The sequence below is a fragment of the Lithobates pipiens genome, unplaced genomic scaffold (genome assembly GCF_037356315.1).
Source record: "Lithobates pipiens isolate NorthernLeopardFrog02 unplaced genomic scaffold, aLitPip1_a1.2 Scaffold_8, whole genome shotgun sequence".
Lineage (NCBI taxonomy): Eukaryota > Metazoa > Chordata > Amphibia > Anura > Ranidae > Lithobates > Lithobates pipiens.
In genome coordinates this window covers 581,474,917-581,499,578 of record NW_027507903.1, presented here as the reverse complement: position 1 = coordinate 581,499,578, position 24,662 = coordinate 581,474,917, and the positions used below count along the sequence as shown (strand labels likewise).

Sequence of the window (24,662 nt, the reverse complement as noted above, 5' to 3'; positions counted from 1 at the left end):
ATTTTTCTTGTTTACCATTATCATTGAAAGTAAAAGAAAATCCCAAATTTCGGGTTTTCCCCAGAAAAGGAATAGAGGGAAAATCTTCCTATGCGGACACTAGTTCTGGTGACTCCCAAGGGATTCCTTTAGTTTGCAGGGATTTCTTCTCACTTCCTGTTTGGCTATGGAACAGGAAGCAAAGGGAAATCCCCGCAATGGGACACCGATAGTGAAAGAAAAAAAGAAAAAAGAAAAATCTCACAGGGGTTATAATCCTCCCTTACTCTATCCAAAATGAAAAAAAAGTTTTGCCTACAGGTCTACAAAACAATGCAGCAGAATGGGGTTATTGGCAAACTGCAGATCCCAAATACATTTACTGCATTCTTACACTCAGATTCTGAGCCTTCTTCTTCTAATTCTTCCTCCTCTTCACTTTCGTCCCCTTCACTATCCTCCTCCTTCTCGATCTTCTGCCTCACACTGGTGAAGACCGACTGCAGCACAATGGAGTCTTCATATATCTAAAGAACAGAGGAAAAGTGTTAATATGAATTAACAAAGGTGTGCTAAAATAATATTACAAGAAATTACTATGAAAGCATCAGTAAAATGGTGGTAAATGGACATCAAAAAGACAATGTTAGAATGCATAACACAAAGAGCTAAACCAGACTATGTATAAAGAGTACATGTGCTGCTAAATTGGCCCACACATTTGGGAATTTGGGAGGTGGACACTGTACTACTTTCCCCAGGTAATGTTTTGGGTTTATGGTAGAAGTCTCTCACAACACTAACATACTGTCAAGTCCATATGGCTTGCGTATTTTCAAACAATAGTAACATTATGGGGTTAGGCTGTGGTAGAGATGGGAGCGACAGGCGCATTAACATTCAACCTCTAAAGGGCTGAATATATTTTGCGCTGCGTATAATTAATGCTTTCGCTCTTTACTATGGACATATGCAATGGAAAGAAAACAGTGCTCATCACCCTTTCCAAATATCCAAAACCTTTTTAGCAGGTGGCTGTGTCTTTCTTTCTGCCCTTTTTTTGTACTATATTGTTGGATACAAAATAATCAAAGACATTGGCAAAATTGTGTATGTACCAAGCTATTCAGCTCATCACACCATTTTCTTCCCAGCATCTACATTGTACATGTCAGGCTCCTTCTGGCACCTACGCAGCCGTGGCCAAAAGATTTGAGAATGACACAAATATAAAAATTTTAAAGTCTGCTGCCTCAGTTGTTATGATGGAAATTTGCATATACTCCAGAATGTTATGAAGAGTGATCAGATGAATTGCAATTAATTGCAAAGTCCCTCTTTGTCATCAAAATGAACTTAATCCCCAAAAAACATTCCCACTGCGTTTCAGCTCTGCCACAAAAGGACCAGCTGACATGTCAGTGATACTCTCCAATACTGATGGAGTTAAAATAACAGACTGGAAGCTTTAAATAGGAGGGTGATGCTTGAAATCATTGTTCTTGCTTTGTTAACCATGGTTACCTGCAAGGAAACACGTACAGTCGTCATTGCTTTGCACAAAAATGGACACACAGGCAAGGATAATGCTGCTACTACTAAAATTGCACCATTTATCATCAACCATTTATCGGATCATCAAGAACTTCAAGGAGAGCGATTCAATTGTTGTGAAGAAGGCTTCAGGGCGGGCCAAGAAAGTCCAGCAAGTGCCAGGAAGTCTCCTACAGTTGATTCAGCTAAGGGATCGAGGCAACACCAGTGCAGAGTTTGGTCAGGAATGGCAGCAGGCAGGTGGGAGTACATCTCCACACACAACGAGAAGACTTTTGGAGGATGGCCTGGTGTCAGGAAGGGCGGCAAAGAAGCCAATACTCTTCAGGAAAAACATCAGGGACAGAATGATATTCTACAAAGTTACAGGGAGTGGACTGCAGTAAAGTCATTTTCTCTGATGAATCCCCTTTCCGATTGGGGCATCTGAAAAAAAAAAAAAAAAAAAAAAAAAAAACCTTATCCGGAAAAAAAACCTTGAGAAGAAAAGGTGAGCACTACCATCAGTCCTGTGTAATGCCAACAGTAAAGTATCCCGAGACCATTCATGTGGGGGGTTGTTTCTCAGGCAAAATTGTGAGTGAGCCCACTCACAATTGGCCAAGAACACAACCATCAATAAAGAATGGTACAAAAACATCCTCTGAGAGCAACTTCTCCCAACCATCTGAGGATAGTTTGGCGATGAAAAATGCTTTTTGAAATATGATGGAGCATCTTGCCATAAGGCAAAAGTGATAACCAAGTGTCTTGAGGAACAAAACATCAACATTTTGGGTCTATGGCCAGGAAGCTTCCCAGACCTTAATCCCATTGAGAACTCGTGGTCAATCCTCAAGAGGCGGGTGAACAAAAAAAACCAAATTCTGACAAACTCCAAGCATTGATTATGCAAGAATGGGCTGCCATCAGTCAGGATGTAGCCCAGAAGTTGACTGACGGCATGCCAGGGTGGACTTCAGAGGTCTTGAAAAAGAAGGGTCAACACTGAAAATATTGGATCTTTGCATAAACTTAATGTAATTGTCAATAAAAGTCTTTGACACTTATGAAATGCTTGTACCATATTTGCCGTCGTATAAGGCGGCTGGATATAAAAGCGACCCCATAATCTTCCATTTAAAATGTTGGATTTGTGCTATACTTGTCGTATAAGACGACCCCTTTCCGACCAGTCTGTCGGCCTGCTGGATGTGTGGTAATGCCGTATGTTCAGTAGCTTCGTGTAACAGTTAACACTGTCTCACAGTATACCGTGCTGAGCCAATCACGGCAAGCGATGTAGTCCATTAATGAATAAAAAGCCTGCTTGGATTGGCAGGGGCTGTATCATCATCAGCCAGCGCCTCCGACTCTCAAAGCCAATCAGAGCAGGCTACCTTATGTAGCCTGCTCAGATTCGCAGAGGTGGTTACTCCAATTCAAGCAGGCTTTGTATTCACTAATAGAATACATCGCTTGCCAGGATTGGCTCAGCGGTGTATACTGTATGAATACCGCATTACCGCACATTCAGCAAGCATACAGAGGGCTGTCATCCAGTGGGTGGCTTGCATATAAAACGGCTTTGCTTCATACCCGGCGTATAAGACGACCCCCAATTTTTGCCCCTTTTCTTTTAGTGTAAAAGGTAGTCTTATACGCTGGAAAATACGTTAATAATACTTCAGTATACCATGGTAACATCTGACAAAAAGATCTAAAAATTCTGAAGCAGCAGACTTTGTGAAAATTAATATTTGTGTTATTCTGAAAAGATTTGGTCACGTTTGTACATACAGGGCCACATTGTCACAGCAGATCACTGGGCCGTTATACCGGAACTTACCAGAGACCCTTCAAGGTTGAAGGTCTGAGCGTTCTGACATAGCAGCATGACGTCTTTTTCCAGGTCATTCAAACTACGGTACTTGTGATTTCTGATCCTCTCCTGAAGAACAAAGTGGGTCACATTAGCCACATGGAAGTTATTTCAGAAGCCAATGACGACATCTAAAAGGCTCTTCCCATTTACCTTGATCTTCCTGAAGTCTACAGGCTTGCGGATCAGCTCATAATACTCTGGCAGTTCTTTTCGAGAAGGAAGCTGAATGAATACCTCGCTAAGTTGACGTCCTGTGGCGCTATTTCAGAAAAGAAGAAAGGAAACCTTTAAAAGTGTACATCAAGTAAAAAGCCAAAATCCATCTTTCAGAACTTGAAAGCATTTTTTACTGAGGGAAGAGCTTTTGAATTAACCCCTAGCAATCTTGTTACAGACACATGTTGATCTTACCAGTTTAGAGGTGCAAACATTGCTTCCATTGGGGCCAATGGGAGGAACAGGGCCCCCATGACCGGGGCCAGTGGGAGAATTAGTCTCCCATCTCTGGTGTCAGTGGAAGAAATAGTCCTCAATTATTGGTGTTAGTGGAAGGAATGGGGCTCCAAGGGCCAGATAAAGACAAGCAAAGGGCCACATCTGGCCCACAGATTGGAGATCCCCGCTTTAGAAGCTCATAAATGCTGTGTGAAATGTGTGCTTTGGGATGCTGTAAAGGAGATTAAGGCAGAATTTCTCAACTCCAGACATCAAGGCGCCCCAGCAGGTCATGTTTTCAGGCTTCGCTAATTTTTTACAGGTAATTTGATCAGTTTCATCTGAGGGAAATCCTGAAAACAACCTTTTGGAGCGCCTTGAGGACAAATAAAACAGGTACAACTTATGTAGGTGTATTTAATCCCTGTGCATCACCTGAGGCTAGTCACTTCATTGAGTATATGCAAGGATATACATATACTTTAACCACTTGCTTACTGGGCACTTAAACCCCCCTCAGTCCCAGACCAATTTTCAGCTTTCAGCGCTGATGCACTTTGAATGACAATTGCGCGGGCATACAACACTGTACCCAAATGAAATTTTTATCATTTTTTTCCCACAAATAGAGCTTTCTTTTGGTGGTATTTAGTTACAGCTCGGAGTTTTATTTTTTTCTAAACAAACAAAAAAAGATGCAAAAAAAAAAAAAAAAAATCATGTTTTAATAGTTTGTTATAAAATTTTGCAAACGGGTAATTTTTCTCCTTCATTGAAGTGCGCTGATTAGGCGGCACTGATGGCTGCATTGGTGGGCACTGATGGGCTGCATTGGTGGGCACTGATGGGCTGCATTGGTGGGCACTGATAGGCTGCATTGGTGGGCACTGATAGGCTGCACTGGTGGGCACTGATAGGCATAGTTAAGGCGGCACTAATAGGCACAGATAAGGCGGCACCGATGGGCACAGATAAGGCGGCGCTGATGGGCAAAGATGGGCACAGATAAGATGGCATGGATGGGTGGCATGGATAAGTGGCACGGATGGGTGGCACGGATGGGCACTGATAGGTACCACTGATAGATGGGACTGATGGGCACTGATAGGTGGCTCTGATAGGTGGCACTGCTGGACACTGATGGGCGGCACTGCTGGGCACTGATGGGCGGCACTGGGGTGCAGCACCTTTGAGGCACATTGTGGGCACATTGTGGGCACTGTGGGTGGCACTGTTGGTGGCACTGCTGGATGGCACTGTGGGTGGCACTGTGGGCACTATGGGCACTGCTGGGTGGCACTGCTGGGGGGCACTTACTTTTATTCAGGGTGGCACTGCGGTGGGCAGGTGGGCACTGGCAGGGGGCAGGTGGTCAGCTGTATTGCTGGCCGTGATCGGGACTGATGTCCCGATCACGGCCGCCGGTGATCGGCTTTTTTTTTTCTCTCCTCGCGCTGTCAGCGCGAGGAGGAATAATAGCCGATTACCGGCTCCGTTCTATCACATGATCAGCTGTCATTGGCTGACAGCTGATCACGTGATAAGGGGTCGGGATCGACCCCTTACACGGATCGGTGATCAGGCGAGTCTCACGGACTCGCCGATCACAGAGCGCGCCGCGCGCGCCCCTCAGGGCGCGCGCAGGCCGCTCGTACCCGGGACGACGTCAATAGACGTAGTCCCGGAAAAGTAGATCCGCGCTAATGCCGTCATTTGGCAATAGCGCGGATCCCAAGTGGTTAAACATCTGCCTTTCCATTGTACTTTTTTTTGTATCATAATGCATTGAGATTTTTTTGTCCTACTTACCTGTAAAATCATTTTCTTTGAGTGGGACACAGAGTTAGGCTAATATTCATTACCTTCTGGGTTCTACTTCATCTCCAGGTGAATGGACACTGGTGGACCAAAAGGTCTTTAGACAGGAAGTGATCCCCTTATATAACCCCTCCCATACAGTAAGCATTTCAGTTTTGTAGCAAGCACATAATCCTCAAAGAGGGGAGGGACCTCTGGTCCCATGATGTACTCAAAGAAAAGGATTTTACAGGCAAGTAAGACGAAAAAAGTAATATTTTCTTTTTTCACACATCATGGGATACAGTTAGGCTAATATTCATTACCTGCTGGGACCTCCCTGAGCAATAGCCTTGAGGGGAGGGAGCCACCCTGCCAAACAATAGCCATCATACCTTATACGGCAGCCCACAGTAACCTGCAGCCGATAGCCGAATCCTCGGCCGCTCTAACATCCACTTGATAAAATGTTGTGAACGTATGCACTGAAGACCAGGTAGCAGCCTTACAAATCTGAGCCACAGATACCCGATGGCGAAAAGCCCAGGAGGTTCCTACACCCCTGGTAGAATAAGCTCTCATCCTAAAGAAAGGAGCTTTACGTTTCAGACCATAGGCCTGAATGACCAATTGATGGACCCAATTGGCAATGGAAGCTGCTTGCCCTTTCTTGGGTCCATTTGGTAAAACAAAAAAGGAGTTTTATCCTTGGATCTCTGCAGATCTAGACAAATAAACCTTGACTGCCTGGACAACATCCAAAGAATGTAGCTCTCTTCCGCCGAAGAAGGCTGAGAAAAAAAAAAAAAAAAAGGCAAAATGTCAGGATTTAAATAAAAGGCTGACACCACTTTTGGCAAAAAGGATGGAACAGGCCGTAACACGACCCTGTCGAGGGTGAAGGCTCAAGTATGGTTCCCTGCAGGAAAGGGCCAAATCCAACACCCTTCTAGCCGAGGTGATGGCCATCAGGAAGGCTAGCTTACGTGACAGCAAGTCTAATGGAATTTCCTTGACAGGTTCAAATGGTTGTTTCTGTTTCGGACCAGTGAATGGGAGGCTGTAGGCCTTTGGAAGAATACCGATAGGGCCGAAACTTGACCTCTGATTGTACTCGAAGTCAATCTGATTTCAACAGCTGACTGAAGAAAAGAACTCTCCCAATCATGTATTTCCGAGGATGCCATTTTTTGGCTTCACACCAAGCAATACAAGTCTTCCAGACCTTACGATAGAGGTTCCTAGCGACAGCTTTTATAGCATTTACTAGGGTAGACACCACTGGACCCGAGATGCCATGGTCCTTCAACACCCTGGCTTCAATAGCCATGCCGTCAAATTTAGAGACTGTAAATTGGGGTGGAATATAGGACCTTGAGACAGTAGATCGGGGCAATGTGGAATGGTCCATGGCTTGTCTCTCAATCTCCAGGTACCACCTCTCTCTGAATCCAGCGCAACAAATGTGGAGAGGGATCGGAGGGAAAGAATAAATCAGGGAGTACTGGCTCCATGGAACTACCAGAGCATCTGCTCCGATTGCCAGAGGATCTCTTGTTCAGGACACAAACTGCTGTAGCTTTTTGTTAAACCTGGATGTCAGTAGGTTGACCTCTGGCCATCCAACATTGGAAAATTTTCCGGAACTCCCCTGGGTGTAGGGACCATCTGCTGGCTGCTGAAATAATTTGCCTTCCAATTCTCTACTCCCGGGATATGGACTGCCGATAGAATTGGCATGTCCCTCTGCCCAGGCTAGTATGTGGTTCACCTCCTTCAGAACTGAACTACTCTTGGCACCGCCTTTGTTGTTTATATAGGCCACTGCAGTGACATTGTTGGACTGCACCCTGATAGGACAGTTCTGAAGCTCCACCGTCCAGGAGCGTAGGGCCAGACGTATTGCCTGTAATTGCAGGATGTTGGTGGGCAGGATCTGCTTTGTCCCTGACCATTTCCCATGAGCTGTGAGCCCCTCTAGGGTTGCTCCCCAGCCTGAGAGACTGGCATCTCTAGTCCGTACTCTCCAAGTTACCATGAGGAAGGATTTTCCCTTTCGCAGGTTCTGATCCTGCAACCACCAGGTTTAGGCCTAAGCGTGCCTAAGGAGATAAGAACATTGGATAATCTAGGGCTTGTCCTCTCCTGTTCCAAGCCAACAAGATGTCTTGTTGTATAGGCCTGGAATGAAACTGGGTATAGGGCACTGCCTCGAAGCTCGGCTGACCAGTTCTTAAGCCACAAAAATCCATGCATATGTACAGACAAGAGGGCCAAATGAGAAATCTGCTGTATTGAATCCTTTAAGCCGTCAACAGCAAAACACAATGCTCAAGGAATATCTGTCTTATTTTCAGCCAGATCATCCTCCTGGTTAGGCCTGTCAGGCCGTTTGATCTGATCCTTTATGGACTGGCAATTACCAATTGCTGCAACAGCTGGCTGAATAGCTGAACTAGCCAATGTAAAAGAAGCTTTTAATAATGACTCCAATTTCTTATCAACAGGGTCTTTCAAGCCCTGTGTGTTATCTACCAGAGAAGTAAAGTTCTTGTTTAAGGAAGAGACTGCTGCATCTAAAGCTGGTATGGTCCACTTCTTAAACTTTCCATCAATGGGATATAAAAAGGGAAAACTTCTTAGGAGAAAAGTCCTGTCAGGATGATCCCAATCAGTATACACCGCCTGTTCCAACAGAGTGTGTAAGGCGAAAGCCTTTGTGGCCTGAAGAGGCTTCAGGGATCCCAAAGAGGACCAGGGGGGCTCAGTAACCTCTGCAAGAGGCAATTTAAAGAGGAAGTAAACCCTAATGAGCCTCCATCTTCTTGGTGGGTCTCGCTGCTCCGGCGCTGTCATTCGCCGGAGCCGCGATGACGTCACTCCCGTGCATGTGCACGGGTGCCGCCACTCGCGGCATATCGCCGTTAACTGTGGCGCGCTCAGAGTGCCTGCGCGCCGCTGTCTATGGCGTATGCGCCGTAGACAGCGATTCCTGTCCTTCGGCAAATATCTCCTAAACCGTGTAGGTTTAGGAGCTATTTCTTAGACCTACAGGTAAGCCTTAATCTAGGCTTACCTGTATGTCAAAGTGTGTTGTAAGGGTTTACAACCACTTTAAAGGCAGAATGAACCATTTTGGTAAGAGTCAGGATCAAAAGCCTCTGCGACAGAGGCAGACATCAACTGGGTATCTTCTTCCAGATTGCTCGGAAGCAGACTCATCCGCCAGGCCCTCCACAGAATGCTGAGCTTTTAGCTCTTCCCCCATCCTGAACCCATTCCTGCTTTAGATTAGGAGGGTCCTGGGAGGGGGATCTGTCACCCTTCTTGCCACCCTGTGGGATGGAGGCAATCATGCCAGCAATCCTGTGCTCTATCCCAACTAGGGCCGAGAACAGTTCATCATTGATAATAAAGGGTGAAGCAGCAGCGTTGACTGTTGGCAAAATACCAGATAGGCGCAGCGGCTCAGATTGCCCGGAAGCCTCTGGTCTTTCAAACGGACAGAACACTAGGGATGCAACTAGGTTCAGCAGGAACTACTGATGACATAGGTGTGCCCTTCCCTGTAGCGTTAGTCCTCTTTTTTAAAGACATTTACAAGCCACAAAAAGAGAGTACCTGGGTGTAGTATTAAAAAACCTCAGAAGGGAGACCCTTTAAATGGGGCTCACCAAGCCCCTACACAACAATCCTGCTAAGCACCTTTAGCCTGCCAAGCAACACCTGTTGACTCATGTGACCCAATTAAGGAGAAATTAACCACTGTAAGTGCCTGGTTAAGAGCCTGTTCTGTGTCCCACAGCTGCCTTCTGGAAGCACCACATGCTTGGCATACACAGCTTTAAATAAGCTGGCTGTGCACCGAAGCGTTCTGTGTCCCGGCGAAGGACCGTGGCTGTATTCGCGCATGATGCAAACCTTTTTGCGCCCAGATAAAGGCTACAGCAGCCGCGTGCACCATGGCTGCAAAAAAAACTGCTGAGCGCTCTTGCAAATGCACGTGCGTCATGGCAAACCAAGGCAAATTGGCGCACCATCATACAGGTAAAAAACAGCCAGACACACGCAAAAAAGGTACACTTTGCAAACACCCACAGCTAACCCAAAACTCCCCCATATGGTCACCGCACACAGGTGTCCAGCCTCTAGCTAGCTTGACTGATTGTTACAATCACTGGGACACCCCACAATAAGTAAAGGTTTCACTTACCCGTCCAGGCGCAGGGCAGCTTAGAAACTAAGAGCCCAAACTTCACCCATCACGGTGGGTTCCTGTCACTTGAGGACCTTCAAGGACTGGGTACCCTTTTCAAGTTTAGGGTCCACACCCTTGGACCTGTACAGCACCCTGCAGGAATGCTTTAGCGCTGTGGTGTCCAGGATTCCACTTCGCAGGGTCCAGCGCCTGAAGGCCGCATTACAGGCAAAACCTTTCAGGATCTTGAGTCTTCTTTGCGGGGGCTTGGGTACTATTTATCTAAGCATATAAAGCCTGTGTCAAAGGAATCCGATCAGTCAATCCCTTGATTCATTTAAGAACTGTTTGTGGGACTAGAGACCTGGAGCTCAGAGAGCTGAAAACAACCGTGCCATCTACCTTGCAGACACTGGTAACAAAACTGAAGCACTTCCTGTATGGGAGGGGTTATATATGGGATCAATTCCTGTCTAAAGACCTTTGGTCTACCAGTGTCCATTCACCTGGAGATGAAGTATAACCCAGCAGGTAATAAATATTTTCCTAACTCTGTGTCCCATGAGGTATGAAAAAGAAAAAACAAAAAAAGAAAAAAAAACACCTTTAGTATGCAGCAGCCCACATCAGCCCCATCTCGATCCAGCTATGTTGCACAAGAGTCTCGGCTGCCCAGGAACTCATCCCCCTCATTGGCTGAAACAGCAGTGGGGTGCCATTGGCTCCTGCTGCTGTCAAAGTCAATGAGCCAATGAGGAGAGAGAGAGGGCAGGGCAGAACTGCGGCTCCATGTCTGAATGGACACACAGAGTAGCACCTTGTCTTGGGTGCCCCCATAGCAAGCTGCTTGCTGTAGGGGCACTCGGCAGGAGCCAGAAGTATCGACGAGGGACCCAAGAGGAGGAGGATCGGGGCTGCTCTGTGCAAAAGCACTGCACAGAACAGGTAAGTTTAACAGGATTGTTATTTTTAAATGAAAAAATAAAATAGACTTTAGTATGACTTTAATACCCCAAAGATTACTTTGTTGACCACTCACCTGTCTTTGTACTTGATGACTGCATCCACAGTTTTCTTCATCTTCTTGGTGAGGTTTGGAGGGTTGGGGGAAAGCTTCTCAGCTGGTGGTCTTCCTCTTTTTTTCTTCTTGCCATCGTCCTCTCTTTCCCGAATCCGCGTGCTGGTGGTAGGAGTGGACATTCCTGGGTCTATATCTCGCTTTCGCTTGCGAGTGGTCTTCTTCTGGCGTACCTCCTCCTCAATTTCCTCCAATGTACCTTCTTCTATGGCCTGAGCAGAGAACAACCACATTTATTACACCTGTACTTGAGCAGCAAACAAAAATCCCCCCTCCTGACACAAACCTTTGACCCTCATGTCTGGACAGTTCTGATTGGCCCTGTGCTGATCACATGCACTCTTCCCAGGGGAAAAACAAAACAAAAACAAACACCTTTCTAGCAATACGCACCAAACTGAGTTTGACTCCATAGACATGTGCAGTTTGACTCCATAGACTGTTATCAGGAAATTATTAGGGGACGTGGATCAGAGAAGACAGGATCAAACAGCCTTTTTACACAATGCGGAGGATTAACCCCGTAGGTTCCACAGCGAGTATAACAAGCATGCTTTACTGTAGGGCCGAAACTACTAAATTGACATAATTGATTATGAAAATAGTTGTCAACTATTGCCATAATCGAGTAATTGATTCGTTGGTCAGCCGATAAGTTGGCTTGCATACAGAGTACATTTGTTTACATATCAGGAAATACAGTGCAGCACACATACAGCTCAGTACACCATCCATACAAGCCAGCAAGTGCCTGAGAACTTGTGAATGTGTGAGGAGCAATACCTAATAGGACATGTAGTCCTGAGCAGGAGAAGGAAGCGAGTGGCTCTAAAGGCAGAATTTTATTTTACCTTTATATATAGGGGCACTCTAAAACTATACTTTGCAGCTTGCTATTGGGGCATTCTGAAGTCAGGGGGAGACAGAAGAGGAGGATCTGGGCTGTTCTGTGCAATACCATTACACAGAGCAGGTAAGTATAACAAATTTGTCTTTATACAAAAAAGGAAAAACAAATTCAACGTTTAAAATCACTTTAAGGGCTCTGTAAAGGGAATATCAGTATCTGAACCCAGAGAAGTTGGAGGCAATATAAGGCATTATAATTAAAGTTATAAATACACTATTACTTTCACTGTTTCACCGTATAAATAAACCCTTTATAGTAGCGACTGCTATTTTTATACTATAAAGGGCTAGTTTTTATTTTTATTTTTTTAATCCAATGGTGATACAAAAAGCATGCAGCTGCTAATAAGGGCCGGTTCACACAGCGAGGCGCGGCGAGGCGTCTCCGACTTACCTCGCCGCGACCTGCGGGGAGCTCAGCGGCGACTTGCAGAGGACTTCTGTATAGAAGTCAATGCAAGTCGCCCCCGAAGTCGCCCCGAAGTAGTACAGGAACCTTTTTTCTGAGTCGGAGCGACTCGAGTCGCTCCTCTCAGAACGGTTCCATAGTACTGAATGGGGGCGACTTGCGGGAGCGAGGCGAGGCGAGCCGTGTCGCCTCGCCTCGCTGTGTGAACCGGCCCTAAAGGTCTTATGCTGGCTATACACCTATAGATTTTTGGATGAGAATATTTGTATGATTATGAGTATGAAAATTCTTTGTACAGATAAATGTTCATGTTTTTTTAACATTCAATTTTAAAATGAATGTAATTTCTTAACAAAAACCAAAATTTCTTTGATCAAGAAAAGTTTTCTATTCTGCTCCTTTGAATTTTACTGTCACTGTGGTTGAAAAGGTAACGCAGCGGTGTTAGTTCACCTTTAGGGCCAGTTCAGTGCATTTTTTTTCTGCATCAAAAACGCATGGAAAGTCTCTAAATGGTAGAGCTGCAACCAATAAAGTGCTCTCACACTATAGATGCAAATGATAAACGTAAACAATTACCCGTTGACAATTGTTGCGCTATTACCAACCTTCAAAAATTCACAGTAATCCTCAAAATACATGCCAATTCTTGTGACAATATGAATCATAAAAAAATTGTGAACGTATGCAATCCATGAGTTAAATATAAGTGTAGATAAATACCTTTAATGTGCTAAGCAATATGCACAGTAGTGTTCCCTACTTAACCACTTAAGCCCCGGACCAATTGTCAGCCTAAGGACCAGAGGTCTTTTTACAATTTGGCACTGCATTGCTTTAACTGGTAATTGCGCTGTCATACAATGTTGTACCCAAACGACATTTGCGTCCTTTTCTTCCCACAAATAGAGCTTTCTTTTTATGGTATTTGATTGCCTCTGCGATTTTTATTTTTTACGATATAAAAAGGAAAAAGACTGAAAATTTTGAAAAAAAAAAAAAAAAAGATATTTTCTAATTTTTGTTATAAGAGAAGTTGAATAAACTCAATTTTAGTCATACATATAGGCCAAAATGTATTCAGCCACATGTCTTTAGTTAAAAAAAGGTCAATAAGCATATATTTATTGGTTTGCGCAAAAGTTATGGCGTCTACAAACTAGAGTACATTTTCTTGAATTTACACAGCTTTTAATTTATGACTGCCTATCTCATTTCTTGAGGTGCTAAAATGGCAGGACAGTACAACCCCCCCCCAAATGACCCCATTTTGGAAGGTAGACACCCCAAGGAAATTGCTGAGGGGCATGTTGAACCCATTGAATATTTTTTTTTGTCCCAAGTGATTGAATAATGACAAAAAAAAAAAAAGTTTACAAAAAGTTGTCACTAAATGATATATTGCTCACACATGCCCAAGTTATATGTGGAATTGCACCCCAAAATATATTCTGCTGCTTCTCCTGAGTAGGGGGATACCACATGTGGGGGACTTTTTGGGAGTCTAGCCATGTACGGGACCCCGAAAACCAATCACTGCCTTCAGGATTTAAATATAAAACGCTACCAAAAAAAACGGTTAGGGATCGCAGGGATCAGGCATGACTCTGCGAACGCTGCAGTTATGCGTTTAGTGTTTTGTAAGTGACAGTGATCGATCGATACTGCACTTGGGTGGGCTGGGCGGAGGGGCAAAACGCAGGTGCTAGAAGGTATCTGGGCAGATCCCGCTAACAATGCGTTTTTTTGGAACCCTAAACTGCTGGGGATGCTAGTATAGATCTGATCAGATACTATACCACTACGGGAGGTGTATGCTTTGCGCGTGGGTGTAAGCGGTACTGGCACTAACCTAGCGCGCTGGGGCGACGCAGACCCTATCTGGCCCTAAAACCTAATTGATATCACCCGCCGGGTGATCAGGGGGTTAAACTTTTATTGGGTAATAAATGGTAGGTGCCCTGATGCTATAAAAAGCAAACTAACCAGCGTCACCCATAACACTTATACGGTGATCACTGGTGAAAGGGATAACTAGGGGCAATCAGGGGGTTAAAACCTTTATTAGGTAGAATATAGGGTCCCTGACGCTATATAAAAACCTAACGGGGAACCTAAATAACTAGCTGGCTATCCAGCGTCACCAGTGACATTTATACAGTGATCGCCGGTGAAAGGGTTAACTCTAGGGGCAATCAGGGGGTTAAAATCTTTATTAGGTAGTATATGGGGGTACTTAACACTATAAAAACCTGGCGGTGAACCTAAAAAATAACTAGCTACCTAGCGGCACCAGTGACACTAATGCAGCGATCAGAAAAACAATTGCTTAGTTACACTGGCAAAAGGGGGTGAAAGGGTTACCTGGGGCAATCAGGGGGTTAAACCTTTATTAGGTAGTATATGGGGGTCCCGGACGCTATATAAAAACCTGACAGGGAACCGAAATAACTAACCAGCGTCACCAGTGACACTTATACAGTGATTGCTGGTGAAAGGGTTAAAACCTTTATTGGGTAGTATATGGGGGTACCTAATGCTATAAAAACCTGGCGGTGAACCTAAAAAATAACTAGCTACCTAGCGGCACCAGTGACACTAATGCAGCAATCAGAAAAACTATCGCTTAGTGACACTGGCAAAAGGGGGTGAAAGGGTTAACTCTAGGGGCAATCAGGGGGTTATTGGGGGGGTAGGGGGGCTACCCTGGACCTAACACTAACTGCCCTGACAGTTTTTACAGTTACAACTGACACTAAATGCAGTGATCAGTATATAATCGGACCCCCCACCCGCTGTAAGGCAGGCACGTACGGGTACGTGCTTGTGCCCGTCCGTGCCATTCTGCCGACGTATAATTACATGCGGCGGTGCTTAAGTTGTTAAAGTGCACAGTGCTTCTAAAATGGAAAAAAATTTAATGAGGTAGATACAGGGCTTGACAAACCCCAGGCGCCAGGTCTCCAATGCGACCAGAAATCGCAACCTGGCGCCTAAGCTGCCACCAGCCCACTCACTATTGATGCCCCAGACATGCAGCAGCATTACCCTGACTGCCGTCCTCCCTCGTCCACACTCTGCGGCGCCGCGCTAAGTGTGTGAAACTGACAAGCAACAGTGAGAGGAGGATCTGTCAGATTTCAGCTTGATGTCGGGGTGAGCGGGACCCAGCAGCTATCAAACACCAGCCAATGGGATCTGGGCGGGCCGTTGGCTGGTGTTTGATAGCTGCCGAGTCCCGCCCACCTGGCTGGGCCCCACCCAACCCGACATCAAGCTCAAATCTGACATATCCGCCTCTGTTACTTGTCAGTTTCACACCCTGGCTGGGTCCCCGCCTATTCCGACATGAAGCTCAATTCTGACAGCTTCTCTGTTACATTTCAGTAGCGGAGTGTTCCGTGTGAAACCTGCCAGTGCCATCTGCCAGTGCCACCGCCAACCAGTGCCACCTCCAATCAGTGCCACCTGCTAGTGCCAACCAGTGCCACCGCCATTCAATACCACCTGCAACCAACCAGTGCCACCTGCCAGTGACAATCAGTGCCACCGTCAGTCAGTGCCGAGTGCCACCGTCAGTCAGTGCCACCTGCCAGTGCCGAGTGTCACCGTCAATCAGTGCCACCTGCCACCGCCAACCAGTGCAACCTGCCACTGCCAACCAGTGCCAACTAGTGCCACCGCCAACCAGTGCCACCTGCCAACACCAACCAGTGCCACCGCCAATCAGTGCCATCTGCCAGTGACTAGTGCCACCGCCAACCAGGGCCACCTGCCACTTCCAAACCAGTGCCACCTGCCAGTGCCAATAGTGCCACCTGCCAGTGCCAATAGTGCCACCTGCCACTGCCAACCAGTGCCAACTAGTGCCACCGCCAACCAGTGCCAGCTGCCAACACCAACCAGTGCCACCGCCAATCAGTGCCATCTGCCAGTGACTAGTGCCACCGCCAACCAGGGCCACCTGCCACTTCCAAACCAGTGCCACCTGCCAGTGCCAATAGTGCCACCTGCCAGTGCCAATAGTGCCACCTGCCAATGCCAACCAGTGTCAACGCCATCTGGCAGTTCCACGTGCCTGCTAGTGGCAACCAGTGCCACCCGCCAGTGTCAACCAGTGCCACTGCCAATCAGTGCCACCGCCAATCAGTGCCACGTGCCAGTGCCAACCGCCAACCAGTGCCATCTGCCAGTGACAGCTAGTGCCACCGCCAACCAGGGCCACCTGCCATCACCAACCAGGGCCACCTGCCACTTCCAAATCAGTGCCACCTGCCAATCAGTGCCACCGCCAGTGCCACCTGCCAGTTCCAAACCAGTGTCACCTGCCAATGCCAACCAGTGTCACCTGCCGGTGCCATCTGGCAGTTCCACGTGCCTGCCAGTGGCAACCAGTGCCACCTGCCAGTTCCATCTGTTGCCAGCCTTACTCTCTGGTCATAACCCTGATGTAACAGCGTTTCAATGGAGTTATTGACCGGGTGCTCCATTGTGAGTTAGGGATAGGGGGTGAAAATGAGTGGCCTTATCCCGGGAGCTGACAATCCATACCACTCAAAAAACAAACAAAAAACTGGCTCCTAAATTCAAAGCAAATTTGTCAACCCCTGGGTAGATACATAAAGTGCTAGTTGCTGCACCAATACGAAAATTTATATATATATCTAAGTGTGTGTGTGTGTGTATGTGTGTATGTGTGTATATATATATATATATATATATATATATATATATATATATATATATATATATATATATATATATATATACACACACACACACACACACACACACACACATACATATACACACACACACACATATACATATACACACACATATACATATACACACACACACAATCCATGGAGTTCATAAATATATATGTATAAAAATGAATATCACAAAGTTTAGGCACTCAAAAGATGCTAAGTATGCAATCTCTGTTCAAAAGTCCACATACATGCACCAACCACTTTGTTTCAATGAGTGCAAACAGACTAGGTCAGAAATGCACAGCAAGTATGTCCTACTCTTCAAAGGATCATGCATCTTCCTCTCCTCACTATTGATCGAAGAATGCCCATCTCAAGAAAAAAAGAACGAACATACATCACCCAACACTGACTTAAATTGTACTGTAAACACAGGTTGACTTTTTCAAGGAAATCCCTTGAAAAAGTCACGTAACCTGTGACGCAACGCGTCGGGAGGAGGAGCCAGTGACGTCACTCGCATGTTCGGCAATACGGAAGTGTAGTGAGGACTATTGAGGCTGTGGGGCCTACGAGCCTGACACGCTGATTAATAGCTGGTTATACGTGAGTGCATATTGTAAACCTGTATTTACAGTACAATCTAAGTCAATGTTGCGCAATGTATGTTCTTTTTTTCTTGAGATGGCCATACTCCGATCATGAAGAATTACTGTGTATTTTATGAAGGTTGGTAATAGCGCACTAATTGTCAACAAGTAATTGTTTACATTTATCACTTGAGGTTATATGGTGTGCAATGGCATAGTTCACACCAGCGCTTGCAGTTCCAGAAAAAAAAAAAGCAGAACATGCATTTCATAAACTGGAACGCTGTAAAAACGCATCAAAAATGCAATGGACCGCACCTTTTTATTAAGGGTTAGGAAAAAAAAATAGGGAGAAAAAAAATGCACTGGACTGCATGCAGAAAAGCATCTGGAACACATCCGGACTGCATGTCTATGGTGTGGTGTTTTTCTGTAAAGGTGAACTAAGACCCCTTTCACACTGAAGCGTTTTGCAGGTGCTATAGCGTTAAATAGTGCCCACAAAACGCCCTAAAACAGCTGCTCCATTCACTCCAGTGTGAAAACCCGAGGGCTTTCACACTGGAGTGGTGCGCTGGCAGGGTGTCAGAAAAATTCCTGCCAGCAGCTTCTTTGGAGCGGTGAACTCGCCGCTCCTCCACCGTTGTCCCCCATTGAAATCAATGGGGCAGTGCTGCAATACCGCCGCTCCGGATTTAACGCCTTTTTGGCCACTAGCAGGGGGTTAAAACTGCCCCGCTGGTGGACGAATAGTGCTGCTTATCACATCACTTGCTAGGAAGTATTACATCTAACAGGGTCTCTTTCCACACCTCCATACACACAGGCTCTAGAGCTGGCCATACGCTGATTGAAATTCGGCTGGTTCAACAGCTACGGGTCCTGCTGTCAGAATACACCAGGGATATGCAATTAGCGGACCTCCAGCTGTTGCAGAACTACAATTCCCATGAGGCATAGCAATACTCTAACAGCCACAACCATGACACCCAGAGGCATGATGGGACTTGTAGTTTTGCAACAGCTGGAGGTCCGCTAATTGCATATCCCTGGAATACACTGTGTGGGAGGCAATAAAGGAAGGGGGGTAAGGATTTCTTCATCCATTTCATTCGGCATGGATTGAGGATTTTAATTTTTTCAGCCCGCTGCATACAGACCTCCCCTCATCAGCACGGGAATTTGTGAGTCTTCCGAAGGTTGTTTAGATTACAGACTATGATTACTGCCAAGTACACAAGATAAACCTATCAGTAATTTGATTTTTGCACCTTATTTTTACCATAATTCACGCACTGGTTCACCTTTATAATTGATATGTCATATTTTTTATTTATTCCATATTCCCAATGGTAGTTTTGGCTTTCTTTAAATTTTCTCTTTTCTTTACACCTTTCTTCTTAGATGGAAAAACTGGAAAATAAACTGCGCTACGGTGTAAAAGTGCACTAAATACTCTACTATAAAAGATCTATAAAGACCTATTGGAAGCTACAACACTGCTGCATAACATAACTAGAGAAAAAAAAAAAAAAAAGACAAAAGAAAAAAATGAGTTGTGCTAAACCAGTGAAACAAGTGAATAGTGAGTAAATCTGTGGCCTCACCTATAAAACAGAACCACACTGGCCGAGAAATTAACCAGGACAGCGTGAATCTAAATTTGTAAAGGGGAGGCACACTTAATGAAAGATCTAAGCTATATAAACACCAAAGACCTAATAAGTACAATGGATCATATATATATATATATACACACACACACATACATACATACATACATACATACATACATATATATATATATATATATATAGCAATATTCACTGCCACTTTAGCGTTCATTTCTTGTGGTCTTGGGACTGACTGGTGGTCTGTCTGCATATAAGTCACTTTATTTTACATCTTACTTGAATTAAGTTAACCACTTCAGCCCCAGAAGGTATTACCCCCTTCCTGACCAGAGCACTTTTTACAATTTGGCACGGCATCGCTTTAACCACTTACCTACAGGGCACTTACACCCCCTGTTTTTCAGCTGTCAGCGCTGTCGCACTTTGAATGACAATTGTGCGTTCGTGCTACACTGTACCCAAACACATTTTTTATAATTTTCTTCATACATATAGAGCGTTCTTTTGGTGGTATTTAATGACTGCTGGGATTTTTTTTTTGTTTTGTAAAATTTTTGAAAAAAAAAAAAGTTTACTTTTTTTTCTGTCAGTACATTTTTTAATTAAGTAATTTTAGCACCTTCACTGATGAGCACCGATCGGTTGAACTGGTGGGCATTGATGATGTGGCACTTATGGGCACTGATGAGGCAGCATTAAATAGGTGGCACCAATATGCCGCACTTATGGGCACTGATGAGCACCGATAGGCAGCACTGATGGGCACTAATAGGCGGCACAAATAGGCAAAACTGATGGGTGGCACTGATGGGCATTGATCGACAGCAGTTATAGGCAGCCCTGATTGCCAGCATTGACTGGCATCACAAATGGGCACAGATTTTTGGCATTGGTGACACTATATGGCTATATTGTAATCAGTGCCCCGATTACATTCCTAGAAGTCCCCCCTGCGTGGACATGCCACCGATCGGCTCTCCTCGCCACACACTGTCAGTGTGAGGCGAGGAGCACCGATTACCGGCATCTCTATGTTTACATGTGACCGGCTGTGATTGGACATAGCCGATCACATGGTTAAAAAGCTGCGGACATGGCTATTTACAGAGATCAAGGTTCAAACTGTATGGGGATAGGACCGAGTAGGAGGGGAGACATTTTGCTGTTCCTACTTAATAGGAACAAACGATGTGTCTCCTCTCCTCTGACAGCACAAGGATTTGTGCGTTCATACACTCAAATCCTTGTGCTCATGCGTGGCCAGCGGCGGTCACGACTACCAGCCACGTGCATTAGGTCCCCCGCTGTACAGCGGCGGTTTCACGCAGTGGTGCCATTGTGCCGCAGTATATGTACGTGAGCCGGTCAGGAACAGGTTAATTTATACAATTTTTACACTTTTAGAACCTTCTATGGGCCATCCAGGACCCCCCCCCCATTGCAACCTGCTGTCCATCATCTGATCCACTTGGATATAGCACCCTCAGTTCCTGGAAGGGATGTTCATAATCCACCCCTGGCTATTAACACCAAGTGTATAGTTTTAACTGATTAGTACGTTAACGTAAGGTTATCTTATTTGTTTGTTTTTTAAGGAATATATAATTTTATTGCCAACTTGTGACCATTCAGCTACAATGTTCCGCCATCCCTTGATGAAGTCAAGTGATGCGAAGATGTCAGGATTGGAGTAATAGGCCGAAACTGGAAGTGAGGCAAGAATACGAGCTCTCCGAGTGTTATCTGAGCGTTTTATATTTATACAAAGGGAGTATCTACTTTGTGCACTTTTAATAAATTCAATTTTAAGCGGTATTATGCTATTGGGATCTTTCTTCCATTTTTACCATCTGAATTTAGTTAACTGGACACGATTTGCTGCATCCACCAAAGGGGGACTCTGAAGACCCCTGTCCAAAGCATCTGATCCACATTAAGGTGTCACTGCAGTGGATTGGTCTGGTGTCAGCCATTTAGTTGAAGGGAATATCACTTATTCAACATTTTCTGAATTTTCACTTTTTTTCGACTGTTCAATAATCAGAGCCCAGGGTGACTAATTGGACGTTTTATCTGTTTACATAGATACATAGTTATTGAGGTTGAAAAAAAAAATCACAAGCCCAACCTATGTATCTGATTATATGTCAGTATTACATTGTATATCCCTGTATGTTGTGGCAATTCAGATGCTTATGTAATCGTTTCTTGAAACTATTGATGCCCCCCCGCTGAGACCATCGCCTGTGGAAGGGAATTCCACATCCTTGCCGCTCTTACAGTAAAGAACCCTCTACGTAGTTTAAGGTTAAACCTCTTTTCTTCTAATTTTAATGAGTGGCCACGTGTCTGGTTAAACTCCCTTTTACGAAAAAGTTTTATCCCTATTGTGTGGTCACCAGTATGCCATTTGTAAATTGAAATCATATCCCCTTCTCAAGCGACTCTTCTCCAGAGAGAATAAATTCAGCACTCGCAACCTTTCCTATTACATAACATCCTCCAGACCCTTTATTAGCTATATTGCCCTTCTCTGTACTCGCTCCATTTCCAGTACATCCTTCCTGAGGACTGGTGCCCAGAACTGGACAGCATACTCCAGGTGCAGCCGGACCAGAGTCTTGTAGAGCGGGAGAATTATCGTTTTATCTCTGGAATTAATCCCCTTTTTAATGCAAAAGTGTTTAGCACTATGCGTCAAAATATTTATTTGATCCAAGATTAAACCTAGCAACACCTGCACTTTTTTCCCACTTACATTTGTGATTGGCTATTCATTATTGTTTAGTGGTTATCATCATCATCATGTGCTGATTATTATGATTGCTGCACCAAGCAACTGGTTCACTTTTCACTTATTATTTTGTGTAATGCCGTCATAGTTTGTGATTTTATTGGCACCTGCTATAGTTTTTTTCTGTTCTTACCTTTGTTCATTTCATTACCACTTTTGCGCTAGTACTTTATCATAGTGTTTCATATCATTCGTCAGAGAGTCCACATCGCAGCATCACAACCCTACCCATTCACTTGTTTATCTGTCAAGGATCAGTTAATTAGGTGCTGCTGCAGTGAACCCTCCTTTTTCCAATTTATTGACAGCATGGGAGTATTACTTATATCTGAATGTTGCATATATATATATATATATATTTTTTTTTTAACATATACACCCCAACCATGACAATACCTGCCTGAAGTTTGCATGTTCTCCCTGTGCCTGCGTGGGTTTCCACCAGGTACTCCGGTTTCCTCTCACAATCCAAAAGACATGCAGGTAGGTTAATTGGCTACTGTCCAAAATTGGCCCTAGTATATGAACGGGGAGACTTGGATTGTGGGCTCCTTGAGGGTAGGGACTGTTGTCAGTGTGCAATGTACAGGGACAATAGTAGACATTATATATATATATATATATATATATATATATATATATATATATATATATATATATATATATATATATATATATATATATATATATACACATATACATATATATACATATATACACACACACACATACATACACACATACATACATACATATAGACACACACACACACACACACAGTCCCTTATTTTTTATGAAGAATCACCAACAAGTGGGACACAATTGTGAAGTGGAAAAAAATCTATTGGATTTTTGAAACTTTTTTAACTAATAAAAAAAATGAAAAGTGGGGCGTGCAAAATTATTCGGCCCCCTTGCGTTAATACTTTGTAGAGCCACCTTTTGCTGCGATTACAGCTGCAAGTCGCTTGGGGTATGTCTCTATCAGTTTTGCACATCGAGAGACTGAAATTCTTGCCCATTCTTTCTTGCAAAACAGCTCGAGCTCAGTGAGGTTGGATGGAGAGCGTTTGTGAACAGCAGTTTTCAGCTCTTTCCACAGATTCTCGATTGGATTCAGGTCTGGACTTTGACTTGGCCATTCTAACTCCTGGATACGTTTATTTGTGAACCATTCCTTTGTAGATTTTGCTGTATGTTTGGGATCATTGTCTTGTTGGAAGATAAATCTCCGTCCCAGTTTCAGGTTTTCTGCAGACTCCAACAGGTTTTCATCCAGAATGGTCCTGTATTTGGCTGCATCAATCTTCCCCTCAATTTTAACCATCTTCCCTGTCCCTGCTGAAGAAAAGCAGGCCCAAACCATGATGCTGCCACCACCATGTTTGACAGTGGGGATGGTGTGTTGAGGGTGATGAGCTGTGTTGCTTTTACGCCAAACATATCGTTTTGCATTTTGGGCAAAAAGTTTGATTTTGGTTTCATCTGACCAGAGCACCTTCTTCCACATGTTTGGTGCGTCTCCCAGGTGGCTTGTGGCAAACTTTAGACGAGACTTTTTATGGATATCTTTGAGAAATGGCTTTCTTCTTGCCACTCTTCCATAAGACCCCTTTCACACCACACCGCCCATCGCATCGGTGGTAAAACGCCGCTATTATTAGCGGCGTTTTACCGCCGGATTTGCGGCGCATTTCGGGCGTTAACGGGGCGCTTTTACCCCCGCTAGCGGCCGCGAAAGGGTTAAAACCGCCGTCAATACGCCGCAACAGTGGCGTTTTGCCGGTGGTATTACAGCGCTGCCCCATTGATTTCAATGGGGAGCAGCGGTGGAGGAGCGGTAAACACACCACTCCTTCACCGCTCCAAAGAAGCTGCTGGCAGGACTTTTTTCGGACGTCCTGCCAGCGCACCGCTGTAGTGTGAAAGCCCTCGGGTTTTCACACTACAGACAATGGTGCAGCTTCTTTAGGGCAGATTGCAGGCGCTATTTCTAACGCTATAGCGCCTGCAAAAGGCCCTGGTGTGAAAGGGGTCTAAAGGCCAGATTTGTGCAGTGTACGACTGATTGTTGTCATATGGAGAGACTCCCGCACCTCAGCTGTAGTTCTCTGCAGTTCATCCAGAGTGATCATGGGCCTCTTGGCTGCATCTCTGATCAGTCTTCTCCTTGTCTGAGCTGAAAGTTTAGAGGGGCGGCCAGGTCTTGGTAGATTTGCAGTGGTCTGATACTCCTTCCATTTCAAAATGATCGCTTGCACAGTGCTCCTTGGGATGTTTAAAGCTTGGGAAATCTTTTTGTATCCAAATCCGGCTTTAAACTTCTCCACAACAGTATTACGGACCTGCCTGGTGTGTTCCTTGGTCTTCATGATGCTCTCTGCGCTTTCAACAGAACCCTGTGACTATCACAGAGCAGGTGCATTTATACAGAGACTTGATTACACACAGGTGGATTCTATTTATCACCATCAGTCATTTAGGACAACATTGGATCATTCAGAGATCCTCGCTGAAATTCTGGAGTGAGTTTGCTGCACTGAAAGTAAAGGGGCCGAATAATTTTGCACGCCCCACTTTTCAGTTTTTTATTTGCTAAAAAAGTTTAAAATATCCAACAGATTTCGTTCCACTTCACAATTGTGTCCCACTTGTTGGTGATTCTTCACAAAAAATAAAAATTTTAAATCTTTATGTTTGAAGCCT

At 44.8% G+C, this 24,662-nt stretch overlaps 1 protein-coding gene across 3 annotated transcripts in view; it reads right to left on the bottom strand.

Annotated features, from left to right (window-relative positions):
- Positions 1–24,662, bottom strand: part of SMARCA4 (SWI/SNF related BAF chromatin remodeling complex subunit ATPase 4) — a 115,308-nt gene that overhangs the window by 5,794 nt on the left and 84,852 nt on the right. For all 3 annotated transcript variants that reach the window (XM_077470282.1, XM_077470284.1, XM_077470283.1), the window contains exons 29-32: positions 10,867–11,117; positions 3,548–3,656; positions 3,362–3,463; positions 374–506 (exon numbers count right to left, since the gene is read on the bottom strand). In XM_077470282.1, the coding sequence (XP_077326408.1) occupies positions 374–506; positions 3,362–3,463; positions 3,548–3,656; positions 10,867–11,117 (595 nt within the window). The remainder of the gene's footprint in view (positions 1–373; positions 507–3,361; positions 3,464–3,547; positions 3,657–10,866; positions 11,118–24,662) is intronic.